Source organism: Rhipicephalus sanguineus, chromosome 10 (genome assembly GCF_013339695.2).
Source record: "Rhipicephalus sanguineus isolate Rsan-2018 chromosome 10, BIME_Rsan_1.4, whole genome shotgun sequence".
NCBI lineage: Eukaryota > Metazoa > Arthropoda > Arachnida > Ixodida > Ixodidae > Rhipicephalus > Rhipicephalus sanguineus.
The window spans coordinates 4,625,430-4,652,607 of NC_051185.1; the positions used below are offsets into that span (position 1 = coordinate 4,625,430).

At 50.0% G+C, this 27,178-nt stretch overlaps 1 protein-coding gene across 4 annotated transcripts in view; it reads right to left on the reverse strand.

The window, feature by feature from the left end:
- The window catches only part of LOC119406865 (microtubule-actin cross-linking factor 1), a 252,161-nt gene that overhangs the window by 135,263 nt on the left and 89,720 nt on the right, over positions 1–27,178 (reverse strand). For 3 of the 4 annotated variants that reach the window (XM_049419656.1, XM_049419653.1, XM_049419654.1), the window contains exons 3-4: positions 22,785–22,874; positions 20,203–20,373 (exon numbers count right to left, since the gene is read on the reverse strand). In XM_049419656.1, the coding sequence (XP_049275613.1) occupies positions 20,203–20,373; positions 22,785–22,874 (261 nt within the window). Of the gene's footprint in view, positions 1–15,219; positions 15,639–20,202; positions 20,374–22,784; positions 22,875–27,178 lie in introns of those variants that run through there. The other variant, XM_049419655.1, reaches the window with a different exon arrangement.

Below are 27,178 nucleotides of genomic sequence, written 5' to 3' on the forward strand. Positions count from 1 at the left end.
ACCCCGCGCTATGGTCCCTTCCCGCGCGTAGCGTTTTTCGCTCACAAAAAAGAGAGCGAAAGAAAGGAAAAAAAAAAAAGCGCCACGCGGTGCCAGCTTCGGTGCAAAGCACACAGTTGCCAGTAGATCGAAGAAGACGGCTGCGGTGGCGACAAGCGAATACAAGACGTTTCCGTTCCCCGAATGAAGCGAAGGGCAAACAGGAACGCAGGGCACAGCGAACACTCAATAAGCGGTTGATGAAACCTGCATGCTAAACAATGCAGAACTGTCCTATCGGCAAATGTTTAAGCACCCCGGCAAACCAGGGCCCGAAACTTGAGCTTGTCTTACATCAAAACATCGGGCCTATACCGTAATACGTGTAATGTATACGGATTACGTATCGGTCCTCCGTGACCGGCCATTTCGAAATACGTCAGGGCCCCCCCACATGGACAGCGCTACACTGAAAAAAAAAATCTCATGCTTTACGGCAAAATATTCTGGTAATTTGTGACCAAATACTTCTCCGTAAACTATAAACGGTCTTTCCGTTGACCGATAGCTTGTACACTAGAAACAACAAAAAAAGAAATATACAAGCGCCTTTGTATTTTTACGTCTAAAAGTTGCATTGTAAAATACTTGAAAACAAAGTCAACTTGTCCGTTTCATAAAATATTGCGAAGCTTATCGTAAAATGATTGGAAGAAAGCTTTTGTTTGACGTTTTACTATTGTTCTACGCGTAACGTTACAGTTCGACACGTAAGACTCGAATAGAACGATTCATGCTTTACGGCAAAATATGTGACAATTTGTGAGAAGTTACAAGGTACAATAGAAACATGAAAACGAAATACAACCGCCTTTGTATTTTTGTGTGTAAATGTTGTACTGTAATATATTTCCGTGCTGTGACAAATAATACGTACGTGAAAACAAAGACAGCTCCTCCGTTTAAAAATGTGGCGCAACTCAGTGGAATATTACTCAAAGTTGTGTTTGACGTTTTACGGATATTCTATACGTAATAATACTATAACACATACGCCAGTTTACACGTAAAAATACGGAGGCAGTCGCATTTTGTTTTCTGGTTTCCAAGCTACTTGTCAACAAGACCGTTTCTAAATTACGGAGAATTATACAACCACTGACTAAAACGCGTTCTTGGGCTAGTTGGTGCATGGTCTGACAAAAATTTGGAGGCACAAAGGAACAAGGACAGTCCTGTCATTTCTTGTCCTTGTTCCTTTGTGCCTCCAAATTTTTGTCAGATTATACAACCACAAATTATCAAAATATTTTACCGTGACGAATGACCTTTTTTTTTTTTTTTACAGTGTAGGCTGTGTTGGCCGGTGGCACGATGCATGACAAGGAGCAAACGGAACGGTATTCTGTGGTACAGTATAGGCGACAAAGAAGTAGGCGCTCTCGCTTTCTGTGTCAAACTCAACGTCTCTCCCGTTGTCGGTGAATGCAAAAAGGTTTCTAGATTGCAAGACTTGGAACGGGCAGTGTGGCATTCTCGTGTTTAGACGAGTCACGGTTTTAGTTTATCTGTACAGTTCTTTCCGTTTACGTTTTTACGGGTTACTGGAAAAGTACACGTGATGGGCGATGCTAGTAGCGACAACTGATGATGCAGAACCTAATCAAAGACCCACAAAGGCTAACAGAGTGACTAAGGCGCTTTATTTAACTGCTCGTGTAAAGCATAGCCAGAGATAATCGTTAACTCACAGTACTTCACTCACAGCCGCTACCAGTATAGGCGTGCGCAAATCCTTAATGGATGCCGAGATGAAAATGTAGTGATGACGTCCTTCTCCCAAAGGCATGCCATTGGTCTCCGACTTTCAGGGGGAACGAAGTTGACTAGGGGGTAGCCGCCCCCCTTGCCTCCCTCCCCGTGTGCGCGCCTGTGGCTACCAGCTCTGCCACCGCCGTCGATGGCTCCGGTAGCCCGCAAAAACGTTACGTTATCAAGTCTACGGAGAAACGACAACCAACAACGCTTTGCGTCATTGGCACGCGTGCCTTCTTACCGTGCTTGCTTGGCGTCTCACTTATCCGCGTGATAGCCATGCCCGTGTAAATTCCTTCTTCTGGCCGCGGCACGTATTAGCTATCGCAAGTGGGTCGCTGTGTGGCGTCTGTAGTAGCAGCAGTAGTAGTGCAGCATGCGGCGCGCCGTTTCATGAAGACGCAATAAAAGGGCCTTTCAGGCGGAATGAGGCCCGGGCGCGTACACAACAGCGAGCGAGAAAAGACGACGCGGTCAGGGGGAAAGAGAGGGATCAAGAAGACGCGGCTCGTGCGGTCTTTGTAACTGGAAGAAAACAAGGCTCCATCCACCGCGGCTTCGTGACGGAGCGCCGCGGACTCCTCGTGCAGGAGAGAGACGCGGAGCAAATGCGCACGTGTTCGGCCAATTTGCATTCGTTTCACAGTGTAGTCGGCCTCCCCCCCAACGATTGGCCCTTGTACCTCCGACGGGACATATGCAAAGCGAACATTGGTTTGTTTTCACGTTGAGCATGCGAAGTAACGGTAATTGCGGGCTTCGCCGTCTGCGATGTGTGCCGCAGAGGTCACGCACGGTTTGGCGGCGGTTCGCCGTTGATGGGTGCCAGCGAAGGCTGTTCCGCGACAGGCTCGTTCATGGTGAGCCACAAGGTTGCACTCTACCCCACCGTGGAACGCGCCAACAGAAGTCCACGGGCATTGCCGTTATATTGTATATAATCACCCCAAGTTAACGCTCGCATGTGGCCCGATTACGAACGTCTACGCTTTCCGTGTTTCCCTGAAGCACACCCACAATTCCCATATATAGGTGATTCTGTTCAGAAATAAGAAGTGGGGTTTGGTGGGCACGATAACTGTCTCTCGAAGAGGACACCTCAACCGGTACACACACGGGGAAAGGGGATGAAAAGAAGGCAGAGAGGAGGAAAGACACAAAAGGAGAGCTTGCGGGAAGGCAGGGCGAGGGTTGAACTACTACGTGGCATGTTGGGTCTATACTTAGCACCGCACGTAGCCCGCAACGAAAAAGCGGGAAGGAGAGGCCACCTTCTCGAGATACCGAGCGCCAGGCCGGGGCACCGCTCTCCCCATCAGAAAAACCGGTGAGGGCAGCTGAGAATCGAACACAGTACCTACAGCAAGAGTCACGTGCCCATTAGCATCACCACGAAGAATCTGTGCTCTATTATCGATGCGTATTGGTTCTCCTCACTTTCGGGGTCCTTGTACCTCAACTCCCGTCGCCCTCCCTTTGAGGCGAGGCAGCAACCCCAGCACTCGAACTACCTTTTATATTACCTTCTCTTCCTTCCTTAAGAATCACTTACGAAAGCCCTTTTACCCTATCTACACTTCGCGGATGTCGGGAAAGACCACGAGGCTTCAGCTGGCCAGGCGTTCCTCGGCTCTGCGTCACTCGTACGCGTTTGCTTCGTCCATCTTGGCCTTCCTCGCCCATTCCGGCAGCGCGCCCGTCACGCGTGTACGTTCTTCGAGATTCCCACCACGTTTGGCGCTGTCCGCGACTATCGTGTGTGATTTTCGCCCAATATTATATGCGTTATAAAAATAAAAATCAGAGGGACACCGACCATGAAAACAAGAGTACGAAAATACGTTTCGGCTCCCCGATAGGAGAACAGTTTTCTTTTTTTCATTGTGAACAAGGCTCCTGTCAGGGGAGCCGAACCGTCTTTTTTCGTACTCTCGTTCATGTGTTCGGTGTCCCTTTTAGTTTTTATGTTACTTCCAGACCAGACGGGCTTCCGTCAAAACCTCGACTTCAATACTACGCGTTGTTCGGCGGAACTCCCTCTCTCTTTTCTACTTGCAAATTAACGCCAGTTACTCCGCTCCGTACTCTCGAGCTTTCAACAGGGGTATTCCTCGCTTATGCTAAAACGAGCTCCCAACAAGCGCTTCAAGCCACGTGGGCTGCAAAACGTGACGCCCGGTTAGTTCACATTACACCCGCAAGTTACTTCAATCATCGTTTCTTTCATTCAAGTACACCTGTTAACGACCACAAGATATCATTTACATACTATTCCCATACTTTTCTGACGACGAAGGAAGCACTGTGTTTTGTGACAAGAACTAGTCGCAACCGTGAAAAATTGAGGTTATTTCGTTGCTGTCCGGGGTCGATGAGAGCGTCCAGTGCAATCGTTACCGCGCAAAGATGCGAAAGTATAGCCAGAAATGTTAATTTTGTTCGTCACAAAACTGTTTTTCGTCATTTTGCGCTTACTCGTTGTCGCGAAATTATAAGCGTCACACGGATGTGTCGAATGCATTCGTATTTAGCGCCAGTCGACCGCCGACGGCTTCGACCCATTTTAATATGACAGGCATCTAGAACAGCCGTCATCTGTGAAGGAAATTAAGTTCACGAAATCCTTACAGAAATAAAGAGAACGAGAGAACCGACTCGGTAATTAGGCAAAAGAAATCACGGACAGCGACGGATTGCGAAACATGCCCCCGCATTCGCGCAGCAAAGCTGCACGTAATGAGGATCGGCACGTTTCTGTGGAAACACGGAAAACAAAAACGATAAAGAAAAAAAGAACGAAAGAGGGGTTAGCCGCAAGTGCGTCCGCAGTGTCGAAACCGCGCCGACATCGCAGCTTCCGGGGCGCCATTTGACGACGCGCGCACACACAAAGGGAGTGCAAACAGCGCGCCATGCGCTCCCTTTTGGACGCTCCCTCTTTTCAATTGTTCGTTTCGTGCGCCGCAAAAGAAGAGGCGGTGGCCTAACCCCGGAAGCCAGCAAAATGCTTTCGGTTCTTTTTTTCTGTATACGTATAGGTTTTTTTTCCCTCGAAAATCGTCGCTGTATGCGGTGGATATTCAGCGCCGGACACCACGCCGCCGGCTGGCCTTGGGGGAAGCTACGTCCCGGGCGTGACCGGGACCGCCGCGGCAGGTGCGAGGGGCGACGCGCACGATCGGCCTTGGCTGTCCGCAGGCTATAACGCGGCTGTGGGTCCGAGTCGCGACTTTGCGTCTTCGCGCGGGGTTCCACGTGGACGCTCGAAAGTATAGCCACGGACCACGCACGATTCGACGCCGGCATTGCAAACAACCTCGGAACGACAGAGCATGCGTGGCTGACTTCACGCTTCGAAGGGGTACCAAAGCGGTTTCAAAATGCACATCACTTATCCTGATGTTCTAAATCCTGATTTATCCTATTTTCGTGCATTCTACGGTAAAACGGTCATGCCGCAACACACTTGTATGTCCAGTGTCTCTTCCTTTCGTTTTCCTCGCCTAAACCAGCAATGAACTACCGTCTGTCATATGGGATACCTTACACAAAACTTCTCATTTTCCTCTGTGGCATACTGTGGTACATGATCTCCCAAGCGGATTGCTTACAAAAAGCACGAATGAGCTTTTTTTTACGGTGCTACGGCGCATGCGCCGTTTCCCTAGCGGGAAAGTCGCGAAACGCTGTGGTAGGGTCTCAGCATGCCTTTCGATCTCGGAGGCTTTTGTTCTGGCGATCCGGTTGCCCCGGATCACCCCGCAAAGCTCCGGGCCCCCTACCAAAACGCCCCCATAAGCTACGCAGGCACTCACTTCTCCTCGTGCGATGCGCATAACACACGTAAACGCGCCTGTGTTGCCAAATCAGCGGAAATAATGATTGTGTCACACGAGCAACGAACAGAGATATGGAGATCTCGCTGCCGAACGCGAGGTCGCGAGTTCGATTCGCGGTTGTGGCGGCCACATTACGACAGGACGCAGCGTATAGTGCATATATAAAAGCGACAATGGGTGTGTTCCAATTGTGGCCAGCATCACAGGCAGTCTACGCTAACAGCTTAGCAGACAGCGTCGAGCCCAAATCGTCCGAATAAGGAAACGCGTCTGCGTGACGATGGATGGATGGATGCTATGAGCGTCCCCTTTAAAACGGGGCGGTGACATGTCTGCCACCAGGCTCGAAAAAAAAAAAAAAAAAAAAAAAGCTTCCTTGTTTCATGTTGGCCTAATACCTTATCTACATTGATTAAATCTATGTTATTATACCAAAAAATATAAATTCACGGTCCATCTCTCTGCCTCTTAAGGCAGAATGACCTTATTTTTCCGCCATTATTTATTTTTGTTCTTTATCTCTACTTTTCTGCCACCAATACTCTAACCGTCTCTTACTTATTTCTATCGCGGACGTGTTCAGCTTTCCATTGTTGTCCCTAAAACCCAAGGCTTCATGTAGACTCGTGCCCACACGTATACCTGGGTGAATATCGCCACATTCAATCAGTACATGTTCCATCGTTTCCTTAGTTCCCCCGCAGCATGTACATTGTTCTTCTTCGTTACTGAATCTCGCTTTATAACTACGCGTTCTAAGGCAGCCCGACCTTGCTTCAAACAGTAAAGCGCTTCCCCTTGAATTATCATAAAACCTTTCCCTCCTTATTTCGTTTTTTCCTTTTCGGTAGTTACTCAGAGCCGGCTTCTTTTCCATCGCTGTCATCCAATAAGTCCTCTCCGCCTCTCTGACCTTCCGCTTAATGCTCCTTGTTGCCATATCGCCCGCACTGCTAGCCGTATATTTACTGGTGAGCCTCCTGGTTCTTTTTCTCCACTGCGTGTCAACGCTTTTTCTATACAAATACCTGAAAACCTTCTCTGCCCATCTACTCTCCTTCATTTTCCTCAGCCTCTCTTCGAATCTCATTTTGCTCTGCGCTTCCCTCACTTCAAAGCCTGTCCATCCCATATCACCCTTTACCGCCTCATTTGTCGTCTTCCCGTGAGCGCCCAACGCGAGGCGGCCCACCGTCCTTTGATTTACATCCATTCCTGATTGCACCTCTGACTTCATGCACACCACTGAGTTCCCAAATGTAAGCCCCGGAACCATCACACCCTTCCACAGCCCTCGAAGCACCTCGTACCTATTGTATCCCCATAAAGCTCTGTGCTTCATAATTGCAGCATTCCTCTTTCCCTTTGCTACCGATGCTTTCTCTTGTACCTCCATATATCTATCCCCCTCATTTACCCATACTCCGAGGTACTTGTACTCGCTTACCCTCGGTATTTTTTGGCCCTGTATTAATACCGTATGGTCTCCGTGATCATTGAATACCATCAATCCACATTTTGTTGCACTAAATCCTAGTCCTAGAGCCTCACACTCCCTTCCGCATATATCTGCCAGTCGCTGTATATCATCTTGACTGTCCGCAAATAAGACAATATCATCAGCATAAAATAGACCTGGAAGCTTCTGCTCAACCATCGCTCCGACCTGTTTGTGTGACAAATTAAATCCAATGTTGCTACCTTCTAGCGCTTTTTCCATCCTCGCCATGTACAGCATGAACAGCGTGACGTCTGTGCGACGTGACGCCACCTCGCGTCGAAAAAATAAAGCTGACAAAAGCGAACAGAATTGTTATTGCTTTAACTTCTTTCGTGTTAGAATCCGCGAAAAACTTGGTGTAACTTTCATTAAGCGCGTAAGCAAGCACCTGCTTTCGGGCAGAAGACGATACCGGCGAGATCCAAGAATTCAGCTCAGCCGCCATCTTATTTGGACGGCAAATCAGCCTGCATCGTATTTGTCACCGATGCTGTCTTCGCGAAGCTGTCTATCCATGTGACCGGCTACGGGGGAAATGAAATTGGACTTAGGATGGCCGCTGTCCCCTTAGCTGTCTATTTAGCCACCTACAGCGAGTACTGGATGTCGCCCAATGTGTTGACGAGCAGGCTACGTGGTGAGAACAACGTCGAATCGACTTCAAAGCAGTTTACCGCAGAAGACTGCATGGGAAGCGTACACCCTCCAACAAAAGTTCGCGACACGCGAAATTTTCGAGAAAGCTATATTCCTGATTTGTTTCTGAACACAGCCTCCAACTAAGTGTTCCAGCCTGTAGTAGTTTTTGTGGCACACACTAAGAAAAAAAAAAAAAGGAGTATATGTTACTCTTTTCGATGAGTCCCGACTTGCCACGTGCATGACTCTCTTCAGAGAGACTCGTTAACTCTCTTTTTAGTCCCACGACTCTCCGAAGACAGTATAACGACCTCCAAAGGGAGTTCACGAGTCTCTTTAAAGAGGGTCATATATATACGTGGCAAGTCAAAAAAGAGACTTTTTTTTTCTTAGAGTACAGTTACCCGCCTGGTTAGAAGCGGAATGCACTAACAGAGCAGAAATTCGCATTTGCAGTGGAGCCCACGTCCCGTAAACTTTTACCGCCGGGTGTACCTATTTGTCCACTATTACATGTGTATATTTATGCGGGCGACTACAGACAATCAGCTGAAAACTTGTGCAGTGAGGAGCTACGTTTCTGTCATCTCAATCTTTGCTCGCTCGGCAAACATCAGGGAGCGCGCTTATCGCAACCCGATAACGTGGCAGTTGCGTCAGCAGTACAATCCGCTGCGCACGCCTATCTGCGGCGTCATTGAACAAGAAAGAAGGAGGGAGGGGGGGTTCTATCAAGGTCGCGCACACACGCTTGGCCAAAAGAGGCGTGTCGCAATTCCGATCCAAAAATGGGAGCCGAAGAAAATCGTGGGACTCGCACGAGCAACGCCTACGCAGTCCAGAACGCTATCTACGCCCGATTAGGCTGCCTCCCGTCGACAATGGACGTTTTATGGTGCCGCCGCAAGGGCATGTACAGCGGCAATGCTATATACGCCCAAGAAGGTTTTAAAAAAATGCCAGAGTAGAAACGACGTGCCTAAAGTGGAGTCCGACCTCCGGGCTATTGCTTACAGCGAAGACAAACCATTTCCCTTACACACCGTGTTTAAGACGGCTAATTGGTCCGGACAGATACTGCTCAACGTAACTCTTTGTGTTACTGGTTTCCTCAAGAAGCCTCAAAATCTGTGCAAGTTTTATTAGAAATCACGTCATCAACGCTATCGTGTTAGCAGGACAAAACTAAATCTCTAATCCGGCATCACACGAGAAGGCTTTTTGAAATTACTACAAGCAAATACTGGGTTCGTATTTGCTGCTAAGATATTGCGAGTGCTCAAGCCATCCCAGAATGCTTTTTTTTTAAGCCTCCTTTCCAGTGAGCTTGGCACCATATCCATCAGATCCTCAGATTGGCAATGCCATGCTTGAAGAAAATCACTTCTACGGAAGCCCGCAAGGTGAAGTTGTGTTGGGAAAAATTGTCAGTGTCAATTGCAAGTTGTCGATTATCGTTCAGCCACGCGCTGCAGTCTGCTGGCCAACTGGCATAGCGAACGGAAGGGCGCCAGTCCCGGGTTCGAATCGCGAACCAAGACGAAACTTTTCGTGCGGCCGGAAAGATTTCTCCGTGCATCTTCCTGCTATACAAACAGGTGGATGACGGTTTTCGTCTTTTATCGCCTCGCATAACATGGGAAGAAACATGACTCGCCTAAACAGAAATAAATTAATAAAATACAGGCGCTGAAATTCTGCCACTAGGCCAAGCAAGAGATTGCAGATCAAACGCAGTAAGGAAGCTGATAAGATGCGGTCATGCGGATAAGATGCTTTGCGGTCGTTTTGAAGGAGATCGCGAAGACTGCACAGCGCAGTGAGTGGTCAACCAAGCCTGATATTCTGAAGGTCACCTCGAGCCCACCAGTCGGCCTCCGCGGTGGTACAGTGGTTACGGTGCTCGGTTGTGAAAGGCGCGGGTTCGGCCCCGGCCGCACTTCGATGGAGGCCAAGTGCTAAGGCCCGTGTACTGTGCGATATCAGTGCACGTTAAAGAACACCAGGTGGTCGAAATTCCCGGGGCCCTCCGCTACGGCGTGCCTCACAATCGTATCGTGGTTAGGGCACGTAAAACCCCAGAAATTATTACTATTATTATTAAAGACTCCCTTCAGTTGGCTTTCCGTATTTCCTTAGCGTGCATTCCTAGCTTCAATACTATGGACTAGATCCACGCTAATTGTCTTAGAAAAGTATCTGCTCGATATTAGGAGTGAGGAGGGCAAAGGAAACCGAGGGACTCGGAGATTTTATTTGTGACGGTCGTACGAAGCCAACAGGTGACGAATACGCTATTTACGAATAATTAGCGGAGGCTTTGGGGTCGCATCAAGCGACCGTACACGAGCTCGCCATTGAAGCCTTGACGCGGAAAGATCAATGAAGATTGCTCGCATGAGGTTTTCTTGACAGGCTTAAAGAGAAATATGCGTTTCCTCCCCCAGATTGAAGCTCCATTCGGGTCACGCCGACATCGACTTCATTCGATGACTTGCACGCTGCTTTTCATAAAAGTATATTGTTCAACTGTAGACACACTTAAAGTGAGCTAAAATGTCAGTACAAACAAGTGTTGATGAAACAATATGCTACTCGAATAGTGAAGTGATGTCGTTACGCAGGCAACTGCCCGGCTCGGTTTCCTCCTTCCAGGTTATGTTGAAAGCATGATCACTGTTCTTTAAAGCGAAGCTCGGGCAGGCTACGAAGAAGACGCGCGTAGTAAGAATTCCTTGCCGGCGGCCTATATATGAGCTATTGCGCGTACGGTGCTGTGCCGGGCGCCCAGATCACCACGTCACACAGCAACATAAGTGTCTGTCATCACCAGTCACATGCGATGTCCGTAACGTTTACAGTCGCGACACCTTCCTGAATGTCCACTGTCCACACAGAGACACCGTACATCACTCACTCTGTCGTGTGGCGAGCCCAAACGCTCAAGTGCTTCAAAGAAAACATTCTCGACCTTTATCAAGTTCCCTGCACTTGAACAAAGAATGTTCAACATCACCATACGTGTTTCAAGCAGGACACAATGGGCAAGAAATGCGGATACATGCAAACTTCTCATGAGACGTAAGAACGTCAGTCGACAACCACCACAGAGGTCCCTCGAGCATGGCTAATTCCCACCTGCACAGGCACAGTGGGCTCTGCCTTGCAAAGTTTCGTCCGAATTATCGCCTCCGCGCGTGGAGGGACCAGGAAAAGCGTGGACGAGCCGTTAAAGGGTGACGCCGTCAAAGTTGCGCCTCGCCGTTCGGCTGAGCGAAACACGCACAAAAAGAAAAGCGGGGGTGAAGGGCGCTCGGCTACGTCTCGCCAAGAAAAACCCCTCTCCGCGTAACGCAATGGGAATCGGGACTGCGCGTGGGTCTCCACAGACACCTACGGAGGAGCACGCCTGCACGTCTACAGTCGGCGTCGAAAGTTTAGGGACCACGCGACGCGAGAAAAGGCCGAGTATTCCCGCTGCTTCGCTAGATGGCCTTAAATTTCGATTTCCGGCTCGTTCTAAGACGTGCAGCGGTGCTATCAACATATCCTGTGCGGTTCGACCGAATACAATCACAAATTGCACGGGAATTCAAGATGTTCTCAAACCTAGTGTTTTCTAAACTTTTGGCGCCGACCGCACTTGAAGAGACACTAAAGAAAATGCCCTTAGAGTGATAACATACTTTCCAAACTCTACTGACGTTAATATTGCATTGATAGATTAATTATCAGGAAAACATAAAAATCACGGTTTCATTCTTGAATTTAGCGCCTGAACGTCGGTGCGACGTCGCGGACATCAAACTTTCTTTTTTAATTTAGGCCATACCAGCTCCGTAAATCTCAGAAAACTGCTATGCTAAGTTTGTGGCTCCATTAGGAAGCAATGTAAATAGTTTTTAACCGACAAACAATTGTGTAGGTCCTACAACAGACGCCGTTAACCCCATCAGACGCCACTTATGAAGAACTGCTTGTAAATGTTCAAATCGCTACGTTATTTCAAGGCACTTAATATGATATTGCAACAAAAATAATGTCGTAATACGTTCATTTATGTGTGTTATAGTAATCATTCCTAATTACTTTGTAATTAAATGTCTTTTTATTCTGAAGTCATTCATGCTTTGTTTTTGCATAAACAGAATGAAATCCCAGGCTAGAAACGTAGTGCAAATTCGTTTTCGGTTATGTCCACGTTGAGCCAAGAAAAATTATACTTTTGACGTGGGTCGCGCGAAGCGGCAAGTCGAACGACTCGTCAAATATGGTAGTGCCAGCAAAGTGATCGTATGCAACAGTACACTGTAAAATAAAGACAAATTTGTTATGCATAATGTTCAATTCCTCCAAAGATCAGTGTATCGTGCTCTTTCTTAGCCCCTAGTAGATATACAGATTGCAAAAAAAAAAAAAAAGAACAAGTGGCGTACACAATTGTGTACACAGCGTGTCAAAAGGTTAAAATGTATGACGTTACGGACAGTTCGGGCGCCACCTGCATTTTCTCGCTTACCAAGCACCGAGAAAAATTGTATCTCTTTAGTGTCCTTTGACGGTAAAATTAAATTCTGGGACTTTTCGTGAAGAAACCACGATGTGATGAACATGCGTACTTGAAGCGAAAGTCATTCCAAATAGGCCTGGACAAGCGAGACGGACCTGGCAAAGGAAAGAGATTGAGAAAGAATGAGCCCGAAGGAAGTGTCTGTTCTGGCACTGCGCCGGCAGTGAAACACTCGGGGTGTCGCGGTATCCGGAACAAACTTGGGATGTCCCGCCCTCGGTCAACAGCGCGTGTTTGCCTCGCGTCGCGATGTCCCCCTCTCCTCCGTCGATCCCGTATAACATCGTCAACCCTGAGGATCGACGGTGGCAGCCTCGTTCGCTTTCACGGAAGCCGCGTTTCGAGTGGACGTCGAAGGCGGAACCCCGACGGACTCCATCGTCAAGCTTGAAACCGTTAGCTGCAGCCCTGGACAGACAGCGCGCATTTTAATGGAATGCCAGTATTTAGCCAGCGAGACCCGTAAAAGGTGTCGTCTGTCAGCACAACCCCCCCCCCCCCCCCCCCAATCCCCCCGTGCGCACGCCTATGACCGGAGTGAATCTTGTCACAGAACCGGAGTAGTTAACAACCGCACTATAGAAAATAGGGGATTCTATGGAGAAAGAATAGAACAAAAGCCAGAATTCTGAACTACAACGGATGAGCAAAGGAAAGCATGCTACGCTGGTCATCATCATCTCGCTTGCTAACCGTGTGTTTCGCTTTTCAAAGGACGACCAAGATAAAATGTTGTATGACGTATACCCTGTGTCCATAATGCTCGCATCCAAAATGTGACGCTGCTCGAGGTGCCAGTCATGTATGAACCGCGAAAAACCTGTTCGGCGGTTGCGCAATCCACTCGGCGTGTACATGGCCGCCCCCGCTACACTGCAGCGCTCGGCACACACAGCGTGGGCTCGGCCTCGATTCGCTTCCGACGCTCTCGCACACCGTGACAGCTGCCATAAGTGCAGGCAAAACGCGAGCCGATCACGCAAGCTGAAGCGCGCGCCAACGCCCGGCCTGAGCGATACCGCATCGGCACACAAATAGCTCGGGCCCTTGATCGAGGAGGACACGCCGACGAAGAGATAGTACGCGCGGCCAACTCTTAACACGAGCGAAAGCAAGCGAAGTAACGCGAACCTTTTGTGCCTCTGATGTATCGCTTCTTCTAAGGCCACGTTATCGCCCGAACCAGGCTCAATTTGTAGATCGGAATGAGGGATCGGAGATCAGGATCGAACAACGAAACTACTGCACTTCAATCCTAACTAGAACTGAACCGTATTACTGTAGTCGGCTACAACCTAATAACAAATAAACTCCGCCCACAGGAGTCGCTGTCCCGCCCAGAGAGAACTTGCATAGATGTCCTACCCAGAGGAATTCGCTCATTTCATGACGTCAGGCCACTTTCGCGTATTTTAGGTAGGCGATTTTCCAATGCAGGCATGTTACTGTCGCTAGTTTGCACTTGAAAACATGAACTTCCTGCCAAATTTCTGCAAATATTCCGACGCCACTGCTCAGCCAAACGCGATATTTGATTCTCAGTATGCGTAAGTATTTACATTAGCAACCAAAACAGAGCTGAAGGTGTGAACGGAAACCACCTAGCGCGACGCTCTCGCACAGATGAATGACAGAAACGCCGCAGTTCTTGTTCTTATGTTTAGGTTGTAACCGACCTTTTCACAGGAGAGAAGAAACACCTCCTGTCTGGACTGTGGCACGGTAGTTTAAAGGGCTCGGCAGTGCATTTTTTTTTGGGGGGGGGGGGGCGCCTATTTAGCACAGTCCAGAGAGGATTATGCCCAAGGAGCCTTCGGTGAAAAGGTCTATAGGCTATCGGCAGAAGGCAACAAACGCGATTCATGCAAAGGCCACGCTCGGCAGCCATGTGAGGCTAAGCAGCAGCAGCAGCGGGTCAGAGGTGTCGCCGCGAGGAGCCTTCACCACCTGGCTCAAACACAATGAGAAGCCGAGCGCAAGCCACGCCTCTCTCGGGCGACAGCTCCGCGCAAATGGCGCGCCTCGAGTGGAAACACCGTTTTTGATCGAGCATGCTGTCGAAGTTGTCGAGTGGTGAAACGCGCCGCGCAGGAGCACAACTCGCACCTGGCTGCTTCCTCATCAAAAAAAAGTAACGCCGCGGTCGGAGGAGAACGCTATGCGGAACGAAGGTTCAATTAATTTGCCGGACGACCGGTTTTCGATGCGTGCACCGGAGTCGTTGCGCAACATTTTTCACGCACGACACACGGTGGTGGGCGGCTGCTATTCGGCACCTGCACCCGAAACTGACGCCGCAGCGAGCGAGACAAGGCGTCAACAACGACGAATTACGCGATGCGCCTCGGATCGGGCTAAATAAGGCTGCTCCTGACGTTATGAAATATTCTCAGCGAGGGACAACCACCTCGAATGCGGCACCGCAGCGTGATCGTCACCTGCTATTCAGCGCAGCGACCGCATCATTACTGTAAACAAGTGGAAACAAGTTTGCGAAGAGCCGAGAGAGGGGGGGGAGGGGGGGTTGAAGCAAAACTGTCCGTTTTGCACTCGCAGCGACGAATTCAGCCGCTTTTTTCGGCAGCAGCAGCGCAGGAAGAATGCGATAGAGGCGGTCGTCATTCCGAAAGCCCCGAAGTAGGCCTCCGGTCGGGAGGATGGGCTGCGGAGCAATGACAGCCTCTCCCCGGCCGGCGTCCCGTTTCGGAATCCGGACGCTTCGTCGTGTTAGCTCGGCGTAGTCGTGTAGCGCGCAAACGAAGCGGCGGTAGCCCAATTCGACGCGGCCTCGGGGGCGCGGCACAGCCGCCGGAAGAAGCCATGGCGCGTCGCCGGTCACGCACCGGCGCCGGCAGCACAACCTGTGGCTTACGCACCTTGTGGCCGCGGCGCCTCTCGCTGCGCGTCTGCGTGGCCGAACTCTCGAGCAGGCGCGGCGTCTGCGTGGTCGCCTCCTGCTCGATGGCCAGCTGGCTCTGCTCGCCGCGCGTCATGGTGGTCGTCTTGCGCACGACGCGAGACGTGTGCACCGTCTTCAGGCCGGAGCGCACGTGCGACGAGCGGAACACTTCGCGCGACTCCTGCGAGGCAGACGCCATCTGCGTGCGACTGCCGCCACCGCTCGTGGACGACAGCTGCTGCTGCTGGTGGTGGTCGTCGCCGGGGTCCGGCACATCGTCGGGGTCCCGAGGGTCGCGGCTCCCTTTCACGTAGAGCCGCGCGCCGCGCACGAACGAATACATCGCGCACAACTGACTGAGCGTCCGACGCCCAGCGCCGGCACGATCAAACTTCGGCAGCAGCAGCAGACAGGCCGGCAGACTACGGGGCACCCTCAAACAGGTTTGCCGCCCTCCTCTCCCTTCCGTGTACAATAGGCGCAGACGGCTCCCCTCGCTCACACAACCCCACGCAAAGCGAGCCGCCCGAAAGTCCCGCCAGGGGGAGACACCGTACGGCCACCTTCACACGACGCGCCGCCGTCCATCTAGCCGCTCTACACTACACGTCCTCGACGTCGGCCCAGCGAACCGACCTCGGCGCGAAGCCCACGCTCGTTCGTCCGCGGAGCAACGCCTTTTATGGTGCGACAGTGGCGCCAGCCCACGCCCGGTCGCCGCGTCAGCTACGACTGCCCGAGTTGGGCAGCAGCAGCAGCCTACACGATCATGCGCGACAACACACACACCTTGCGCAGCATGCCATCCCTCTCGCATCTGGACGCCCGCTCGCGTGTCGTCATTACACTTGTTCCGATTATTTTTTTTCTTTTGCTCCTGTTTATCTCAGCGCCGGCCACGCTCGGGCGATAACGGACACGAGGCGCGCATGTTTATCGCAGCAAGAATGCAGAATCTAAAGTGCAGGCCGAGCAACGACGATGAGTCGACGGCCAGTCGCGGTGCAGCCCGACTCCCTCGCTCACTGCGTTCGATTACCCTTGCAACCGATATCGGCAACTTGTAAGTGAACGATGGATGGCCAGAAAATCTTGCATCTGCGCCACAATGCTCGAGCAAACTTGAAAAAAAGAGAAGTTACATTCTGGGATATCTCACGTGCCAAAACCACAATGTGTTAAATTGAAACTGCAAATTGGGCTTGTTTGGTGTGGTTCATGGCAGTGAATTAAACACAGCGCTAACCCAAGGGACCAAGCAGGTGACAGCGCTCGCGTCGACAGTAGACTTCTTTTCTTTGCCACTTGTGTTCGCGCTGTGTTTTATTCTCTGCTACGAAATGAAGCGCAACGGAAGTGGGAGGCTCCGTGCTATAGTTTTGACCATCATATAAACATGCGCCTAAATCCAACGGCGGCCGGGATTCGATCTCGCACCATCGTGCTTGAAAGCGCCGCTAGGCCACCTGGGCGCGTCCAAAACTGAACCCGATTAACGTAGGGAGTTCCGCACCACAAGGAATACATTCGACCAGCACGGGCAGCCGCTGACCCACCGGCAAGTATTTTCACACGAACTGTTCATACGCAAATTAAGCGGCAGCAAGTAGTTCACCTAGCGTGCCAGCAGATGCCATATTAGTCAAAGAACCCTTTACTAAACTCAGCGTCGAGGGCACCAGGCGCGACTGAGTCAACTCGCCACGGCGGGCACTTTCGCGAGAGAAAGAAATGCGTGGGGCGCGTTCCTTTTCCGAGGCCGAACTACTCAGAGCGATAGTTTACCGTGCACTGCCGGCTGCTCTCGAGGGAAGGCGACCGAACCACAGTCGTTACCAGAACCCACGCGCCGTCTGGTGCGAACACCTGTTCGACATTTAACCGTCAGGAGTGGTTCACATTTCACGTACCCGCTGCCGTCAAAACAAAACTCGAAGGCTGCGGCAGCGTAGACATAAATCGCTGAACAGCAATGCTTGCACCTATCATATCAAGGCTACATCGACAAATGCACCAGATGGCATTGTTACGGGGATATCTCAGTGAAACTACAGCGCATTGTCAAACACGCAAAATTCCTTTACACTGAAAGTATACGGCCGCAGTACAGCAATCAGTTGAAAGAAACTTTATCGTTAGTTTTTCGAGATGTCAAACCATAAGCACTGCCGCTGCTTTCCACGTGGAAGGTATACTTATGCTATGGCTGTATAGTGGAGTCCGCAGGCCTGCGTACGATGCGCAGCCAGTGCCCACATTTTCCTTCGACAATGAACACTCAGATATGGAAGATTACGACTAGCTTTTGTTGTTATAACGTTTTCTTTCTTTTTTTTTCCAACCGCCTTATTAATCCCATTGCTACCAGCTTTACGAGGTAGATATCGGTGACACAAAGGTCGTTCCCAAACAGACAACTGAGGTCATTCACAATGAGTGTGCCAAATTCGTTAAGCGATCGAATAGTTAGCATTCTGAGAGAACTGAAGGCTTCGCCGCTGGCAATGCGCCGATCCAACAGCAACTTAACAACGCTTTAAATGCCTGCGGGTCCTTACAGACAAGAAACTGTCCTATATCAGTAGCGATCAAACGGCGCAAACGTGGGTGACACGTGAACTTGCTGCTCTCTTCACGTCGCGTAGACGCACACTTCTGTAACCAACAGCCGTCACTCAGCGACATTGTAGGTGGCGTAAAGTGAATAATCCAAGGCGCAGCTAGTTCAGATCCTCAGAAGAAACCACACTTCCGCCGGAATAGTTCAACGGATACGAAGCCGTGCTTTCGGTTTCTCGCCATATACAAAAGCAGCGCGTTGCTCAAGGAGGCCTCAATAGCTTTTTCATGATCAGCAGCAGCAAGAGTTACTGTATCTACAGTTACTGTAACTGGAGCAGCTAGAGTCACTGTATATGCTACTTTTAGGTAGCATAGTAACTCTAGCAGCAGAAGCCTCACTGCGCCCACTGCAGGGCAATGCGTCGCCAATCCAACCCGGTTCTGTGCTCGCTGTAGCCACGTTTTCCTCGCAAGCTTCGTAATACCGCCTGAATTTCTGTCTCCCCCTCGCGCGTCTGCCTTGTCCTGGAATCCAGCCTGAATGACCAGCGCTTATCTTGCCTACGCGCCAGATGCCACGTCCATGCCCATCTCTTCTTCTCAATTTGGAATAAGATGGGCATCTTAATCTCAAAAGCTTATTCCAAGATAACTTCTTGGGCAAACATCGATTTACTGTACGTACTAATCGCTTATGGCGTTAAATTCCCATCTTGAAAGAGGGACAAAGGAGAGAGAGGTGGCGAAGCGCCAATCTTGTGCCACTGACACACCCACCGCACTGCACACGACAGAAATGAGTAAGCATCGCGCGAGCGGTTTTTACTACATAGAGCAAGAGCAAATGACCAATTACTTAACGTAACCAGATATCACGCTTCATCAGCATCTACAGCTGCGCTTTTCAAACACACGACTGGTTTGTTTGCACGCCGCAAAGAGAGGCAGACGCCGTAGTGGAGGGCTCCGGAAAAATTCGCGCATACGGGCCTGTATAGCATTTCGCCTTCAACGAAGCGCGACCGCCGCGGCTGGCACCGAACCCGCGTCTTTCGGGTAAGCAGCCGAGCACCGTAACCACACCATGGCGGCACTATGTTTCGGTGAACTCAGGCCCGGACGTTTAGCAGCACAGCTCGGATTTGTCAAGCGGGACGGTGGATTGTTGCGGATCAATTTTTTTGACCGTCCGCGTTCATTCAAAGACAGTGTTATCCAGTTCCGTGGTCCATCGGAACGCAGTTGCAACCGTATACGCAACTTGCGCTCAGCGAGGACAACGCCGCAGATGAAATCCCAGCTTTGTATAATGTCGTCAGGGGCCGCATTAGACGACGACTCATTGCACCGTTCGCCACTGCGTCGCACAGGGCCTCCTATTTTGCGTGTAAGACTTGAGAGTCCGAGCGGTACTAAGAAATCGACATGATCGATGCAAAGCGGTCCAATCGCGAATGGCAGCAATTACGCCCTTATAACTTCGACTGAGGCACGATCAGATTGGCCTGGGCACTAATGCGCGTATACAGGTATACGTGGCTGCATGTTAGCCCCGCGCGCGTATTGTCGCAGCGCAATCGTAAGAAAGTGTGCCCCATGGGCGAGTGTTAATTGCTTAAACGCTGCTCGCAGTCATTTCGGAAGACTCTCGCGCGGGACCTCCCACCAAGAGGAGCGAGTGCGGCCTTGACGCATCGGCCTCTACACGATCCCCAAGTAATTTGCCTTCACCTCGGTCGTAAGCGAACGTTTAAACCAAATGGTCACACTGAAAACAGGTCCCCTGGTACACAACCCCTCCTTCCACGTACATATCGCCAAGTGTGCAGAACAACCCGTAATCTCGCGCAGAGAGCGCGCCGTGTCTATTTTACGTAGAGTCACTGTATGTGATCCTTCACGTAGCAGAGTTGCGTGTCCGTCTTCCAAACGCCGCTAGCAACCATGCGTTGCGGAGAAGCTGACGCTCGGGCCAATTTCTGAATTTCTCGATGCCGCCAATGCAGCGAACTGGATTGACAGCAGCCATCGACAGTCAAGTTAATCACCGATCTTCGACACGCCGAGCATGGCGACACTAGGCAGGTCGCCTGCAAATACGAAGAGCGGCTTCACCGCACAGCTGTGGTTGCTAGGCAACTCTGCTACCTAAAGGTAGCATATACAGTAACGAACTTTACGGATGCGTTTAAAGGACGCCATCTTGAGCCACTCACGTTGCCGTTTTATATCCGTGAAATAAGTAAACTGCACTGCGGAAGACTCATACGCGTGAAAACAGCCGTACAGATGCATTCGAGGGGGGGGGGGGGGGGCGGCGCCGCCGTTGATTCCTCGTCATGAGATAAAAATACCGGATGCAAGACAAGGTGGTGTCCATAGAGAGAGAGAGACCGACCTGGAAGTGCAGGATGATGGTCCAGATGAGTCCCAGCGTGAGCTTGGGGTTCCCGTCGACGATGTCCTCGGCGCGGATGTTGACCAGCTTGACCTTGCGGTATCGAAGGAAGGTCAGCGCCGTCTGCACGTTCTGCAGCATGTGGAACCGCATGCGGCCCTTCTCGCGGGGCTGAAACGAGATGCGGATATATGTTGGCAACAACCACCACTACCATTGTTAGTTTCGTGTATGTATAGGAGAGTCAAACAGGAATACTGTACAGTTATCATAGGACGAACCGGTACACGGAACCGTGCGGTAGGAACGTATACAGTTACACATCGTCCTCAAGGGGCTGCAAATCCAACAGACGCGGAGCAATGACGGCGAAGAGGTCGGCAGCCTTGGCAAGCGTAAAGCAGATTGCAATGTGCATAACAGAGGGGACGCGTCCATTATTTGTCGAAGGGAGAATGGGAGAGACAAATGCGAACGAAGCGCTCAGTCAAACGGCCGGCAACCAACAAACCATCAATGAAACTTAAACCAACGATTAACACCGACATTCGATTTCTAGCGTCACTTGCTGATGTCGAGTACGTATACTAGGTAGAAAAAATCAATACCTTCTCTTTTTTGCTTTTCCACGTACACAGGAAGGAAGAAAGCAAAACAACAACTTCGATGCTGACTACAGATGCTTCCTGTTGTAAGGATCGCACTGCCATCGGGCGACAGGAGGCCGGATGCAGACGGCGAAAGCATTCGTCGCGGCATCCAATACTCTAGCGGGGAAGGCATGCCCGGCTCATCACATGCACGGCTGCCTGCTGCATGCAAGGCCACGAGCCGGCGGGGGGCACGCACGGGCCTAACCGAATGGTTGACCTGGCAGCTAAGCGAAACTGTCGTCGACTGCCTCAATCGATCGTGTAAACCGCAAGTGCACGTGTTTGCAGCGCGCGAGAAGGGTCCCTTATGCATTCGCCTAAGACGACTCGAAGGCCGTCACCTTTTTTCTTCTCGCTCGGTGTATCGATTCCCCCTCCGAAAGCTTTCCGCACCTACGGTAGTTTTGCCATGCCTCCAGGATCGGAGGCATGGCAAGCTTTCAGCACTTCACCTGGTTTTGCACTGCCTCCGTGTCGGCCCAGCTATGACCTAGCGAGGATGTCACGTAATGGCACCACAATATGGCGCCACGTTATGTGACGCCATGATGACGTCATAAGGCGACGTCATCACGTGATGGTGCCTTTTTGCATCACTCGTGTTGACGCCGACGGTCACTTTTTCGCTTTTCACGAGGCATCTAAGGCTTTCCTCTTCAAAAAGATTGCTGCTAGTGAAGAGAAAAGGGGCGGGGGCAGACGATGCTTCCCGGCAGCTCTAGCAGGCGGAGCCGTGAAGACGCTAGAACATCGACCATGATTGGAGCGATAACTTTCTCGTACGTCTCCAGCACGCTTCGTGTTGCTTTCTAAAAGATGAACGTATGCCAACTTACCAGGCTTTCATTATTCCGAACTTTCTCGCAGACAGCGGCGTACGTGTCGACCGTGACCCTGTTATTTACCAGACGATACATTCGACCTGATAAAACTCGCTCAACCTTAACAAGGCGACCGGAGAACTCGACCAACATGGTGCGAGTATCAAAGCCACTTCGAAATACGTTCACGAAAAAACTGCGGTAGATGCTTTAAAGATAGCTAAGCAAGCAAACATAAGGTGATGGGGGAGAGGGTATTCCGCATCGTGCCCCATTACGCATCTTTTCGACGCCAGGTTACACCACTTGTTAGACAAGCGACAAACGAATAATTAAGATAATCAGAATGGGGCACGCACCGGGCAAGGATACCAGAAAGTCAAGGTGGTCATGACCCGTTGTTCGGCGTTGCAGATAACATATGTTCACTGTCGGAGTTGGATAACTAGAGATGCGTCGCAAGAATCCGCTGCATTAAATGACGAGTGTCTTACAAAAAGCATTTTTGTTTCTTCGTTCTGTTACAGTTTCTTTGCTTCGTCACGCACGTTTCTCTACGGCTGAAAACACCATTGAACGGTCATGAAGAGATCAGAAGTGGCCGAATAAGATATGCCACTGGAGCCAACGTTTTCACAATGGGACTTGCTTTTCGTGAGAACAGTAACTGGTCTTGCGCGGTCGCGTACTTTATAGATGGCCTTCACTGACGTCATCTTAGCCGCCATGTTGGAGGACCGGCAATGTCGAAAAGTTGCATCTTTTGTGGTCAGGCGCGGCGGCTCTGCTGTATTTTCTCGCACACACGCGAGCAGCGTTCAGATTGCGACTCGATGACATTGAAGAGCGCTGGCTCTGCTGTTAAGCTGTCGCGAACACACCAGCAACGTTCCGTAGCCTTGAATGTGATACGCTGACATCATATAGCCGCCATGTTGGAGCACCAATACGGTAGGACGCTGCGTGTCTGACGTCACGTTCACGCCATAACAAGCTTCGTGCTAATCAGCCAAAAAAAAGAAAGACAGACTGAGATGTCGCAATGCCACGGAGCACGTTGTGGCTACAAGTGTTTGCATATATATATATACCAGCCGTCTATACTCACCAGCGTCTCCCCAGAGAGGACCTCCAGCAGCGAGAGCAGACTGTGGCCATCCTGGAGGTCCACGAACAAGTCATCCACACGCTTGTTCGCCTGAATACACCAATTGCGCAAGGAAAGAAAAAAAAACGCTTTGTTAGTACCTTCATTTCATTCCCGTATGTACAGAAGTCTCATCATTATGCACCACGAGAAGTCCCCATTTCAGACACGTATGTTGTTGTTGTTGTTGTTGTTGTTGTTGTTGTTGTAGTAGTAGTAGTAGTAGTAGTAGTAGTAGTAGTAGTAGTAGTAGTAGTAGTAGTAGTAGTAGTGGTAGGAAGTAGTAGTAGTAGTAGGAGGAGGAGGAGGAAGAAGTAATAGTAGTAGTAGTAGTAGTAGTAGTAGTAGTAGTAGTAGTAGTGGTAGGAAGTAGTAGTAGTAGTAGGAGGAGGAGGAGGAGGAGGAAGAAGTAATAGTAATAGTAGTAGTAGTAGTAGTAGTAGTAGTAGGAGGAGGAGGAGGAGGAGGAGGAGGAGGAGGAGGAAGAAGTAGTAGTAGTAGTAGTAGTAGTAGTAGTAGTAGTAGTAGTAGTAGTAGTTGTAGTAGTAGTAGTAGTAGTAGTAGTAGTAGTAGTAGTAGTAGTAGTAGTAGTAGTAGTAGTAGTAGTAGTAGTAGTAGTGATGAATGAATCCTTTAAGGCATAACAATGAATGGAATGCTAAGCATATTTGCCGTTAGTGGCGATTATTAGAAGCGACGGCGCGGAGGCACACCAATTACCATGAAAGTCGCAGCTACGCGTATGTATTTCACGAGTGCAGCGACGGGGCAGACGGCTAGTGCACTAATCAAATTACGATACTGTGTCATTCCTGGGAGTTAACTGTCGAACGCGAGCGCGAAGACCAAAGAAGAATACTGGCACATCGTCGAATGAAATTTCGGTGAACTCCTGGCCTGATCTAACCTTACCCAACTCAACCCAAGCTAACTTAACCTAACCTAACGCAACTCAGTGTAACCCAATTTAACCTAACTCGACCTGACCTAGTTGTTTATCGGCAAAATCTTGTAGGAAGCGTTGCATCTAAAAGCTCTTAAAAGACGAGTCTGCAGCGCTCATGGCGCACACGCGACACTTTCGAGCATGCACTCGAAGACAGTCTTTTGACATAAACAGCGCCAAAGCATCGAAGGCACGACTCGTTTTGCAAGCTTCACACACGGACGCTAGAGCAGTGCGGCGAAACGCGCTTACCTTTCGCTGCTTCCGGTAGGCAGCAGGAAAAAGAGAGAAAAAACCGTTAAAGATCGAAATGGCTCTAATCACCCGAGGTTCGAGACATGCACGGGGCGTGCGGGGAGTCAAGCGACTAAGGAACGAAACTCACGGCGGGCGAGTGGCACGCACTGCACGGACTGCACACGTGCAGGCATGCGTACGTCTGCGCTCCAGGGGCAGCGTGGGGAAAAAACGGCACACTCAGTTACACAAAACGCACGAATACAAAGCTCCCAACTACAATAAAAAGGTATTGAGAGAGCACACAAAATTAGCAAACGGAACAGGTCAAGCAGAGCGCTGCACCCCTTATAAGCAGTCACTGCCTCTATCACTACGTGCTGCGCACTCTGCCTCGGTGTCTCTGAGCTATGCGGTGAAAACAGCAGCTGCGCAAGCCGTCGTGTCTGAACGCGTAGGCGGTGTAGCTGGAAGCTAGCCTGTAGCAACCCAGGAGACGTCGCACTTATTCTGCTTGCTTCGTTGCGGGAAAGCCCGGCTCCTGAATCCCGTCGCACAGCGAATAACGCCTACATTACGCGCATACAGTCGGGCCAACCCGCTAATCCACGAGACTGTCTTAAAGTTCGTGGTTGGTTAACACCCCCAGGGCTTGTCCACCACGCTGTATAGGTGGACCAACTCGGCCAGCTTTCAACGCTGGTTACGTCATAGGTGGATGGGTGGATGACCGCCAAATGTGCGAGATGCGCACTCTACTCGCAGCTGGGGCAATCCCTCTTTTCTGCTACTTTGTTCGCCATTACGGATATTTCTACGTTTCAATTAAATAGTAACTTTAACATGTGCTAATAAAACCCCAAAACGAATGTGTTTTCTTCACAAGTAAAGAACAAACGGGCGCTTTGCCGCCTTGGCACCGCCGCGTTGTGCAGCGGGCGTGCTTCTAAACTTGAACCTGCACGAGGTCTCCCCTATAGCGTCTGTTGCAAGTCAAGATACGCGACTGAACGGCACAATGTGCATGCAAAAGAGTTAAAGACTATATTCTGAGGTTTCGCCGCGATATCATGAGGCATGCCGCATAGTCCGGATTAATTTCGACGGCCCGGGGTTATTTACCGTGGACATAAATGTAAGTATGCGGGCGCTTTTGCATCGCGCTTCCATCGAAATGCAGACGGCCGCGGCTGGGATCGAACCAGCGACCTCAGCAGCGCAACACCATAGCCACGAGGCGGGTGACACCGGCTTGAAAGCAAATAGCAAAACATCTTTCTGAACATCTTGCTCTTTGGTGTCGTTTATGGCCCTTCGTGTATACAATAAACGCATTGACAACGTCTTTGTCGAAAACGCAGAATCCTCGCGCGTTGGAACATGCAACGCCATACGGTATTCCGCGACAAAGGCTGCTTCGAACGTTATCACCACCGAGCGCCTGCAAGAGACGCGTACCAGGAAGATTTTAAAAAATGCTGGAGTGAAGCTCTCGCAACTCAGCAGCAAATGCTAAGCCAACATTTGTCCACACATTACCTCAAAAACATTTCGTGCTGCTAACGTGAATGCTAGGCTAATTATAAAATAAGAGACTCTTGCTCCCCCCCCCCCCCCCCCCCCCCCCAGCGATACAACAATCCGGACGAGTGTTGGTAACGTGATCTCTGATAACATTTGTCACGGCATGGACGCTTCCTAAGGAAACCAAAACCACACAAGGACAAGGGGAATCGTTCGAGGGGCTCGTTTCTTTTTCAGACGTCACTCATGAATCCGACGGACAATTAAGCGAAGGAAAGCACAGAGGGACACTGTTTGTTGCTCTTTTCATTCCCACCGACGAAAAGGGTGTTTTTTCGTCTGCTCTAATTCCTTTGAATTTAAGCGAGAATAATTACACCACAGTTAAGAACCACAAATAATGTCCCCCGATGCTTGCCTTGGCTTAAATGTCTGTTGCTTTTATTAGTATAGACACGTTGAGTAGTCCGGAACAATTGGTCGTTTCGTCTCTGATTTATAACTCTGAACTTTTTTTCTTTCGAAACTGGGGAACACGTGCGTAAGAGCAACATCCGTTGATATAACGAAAGAAAGAAATAAATTACCTTAACGACAAGCCGTGAATGACTCGACGGAAAAGGCAGCGCAGGTCATCCCTTAATCCTATAGTTTTTAGCCGGCTTTTTTGCACTGTTGATCGTATTTGATGTAAAATGTGACAAATGCGGTTGTGGAGGCTCTTCATAAAACCCCATATACAGGGTGTTTTTTTTATGTTGTTTTTAAACAATACAGATTTTTAAATAAAAATCCTACGACAGTAAGGCTCCTGTAATTCTCACACACGAACTCCACGCCGAGGCGGAAATACCTTGTTGCAATTAAAATGACACTGATGTGACTAATGGACAAAAACTCGTTAATTAACTTTTTTTAATTATTGACTTGAGGGCAGGTGTTTACATAAGAAAGATGTAGCGCGTGCCAATTTATGGCATACCCATTTTTTAGGAATCACAAAAGTTGTACGTCAAACAACATTTTCATCACCGAATTTAGAGGCAGATACCGAAACTGACCGTGCCCGGCGCGCAAGAAACGCGACCACTCTGTCACATCAGACCGGAGCTACACGTGACAAGGAAGTAACGACACCTGAATGAAGGCGCGTCCCGGCATTATCTTTCGTGAAGTCGCCTCGCCTTTGCGTGTAAGGCGATCCGTTGTTTATCTGTTTCTCTCGAGCTGTGCACGCAAGAAAACCACGATGTCAACCTTTTCTTTTCCTGTGAGGCATAAAACTCAGGGGCAGTCACTGCGGCGCTTCTTCTTGCAGACAGGCGAAATGGTTTTTCGCGCCTGTTTACAGCTTAAGAAAGAAACAGAAAAGCACCACACATCGCATGCAAACAATAAGCTTTTCACTTGTCTATTTCGGAATGCTTGCCGATTTTCCTGAAGAGATTCTGCTTCGGCGCGCCTTGACTTAAGTTTCGTTACTTTAGTGTCGCGTGTAGTTCCGGTCCGGTGTAACAGAGCGGTTGCGTTTCCTGTGCGCCAGGCACGGTCAGTTTCGGTATCGGCTTTAAATTTCGATGATGAATATCTTTAACTACGAGCAACTTTCACGGTTTCTAAACAATGGGCATGCCATAAATTGGCACGC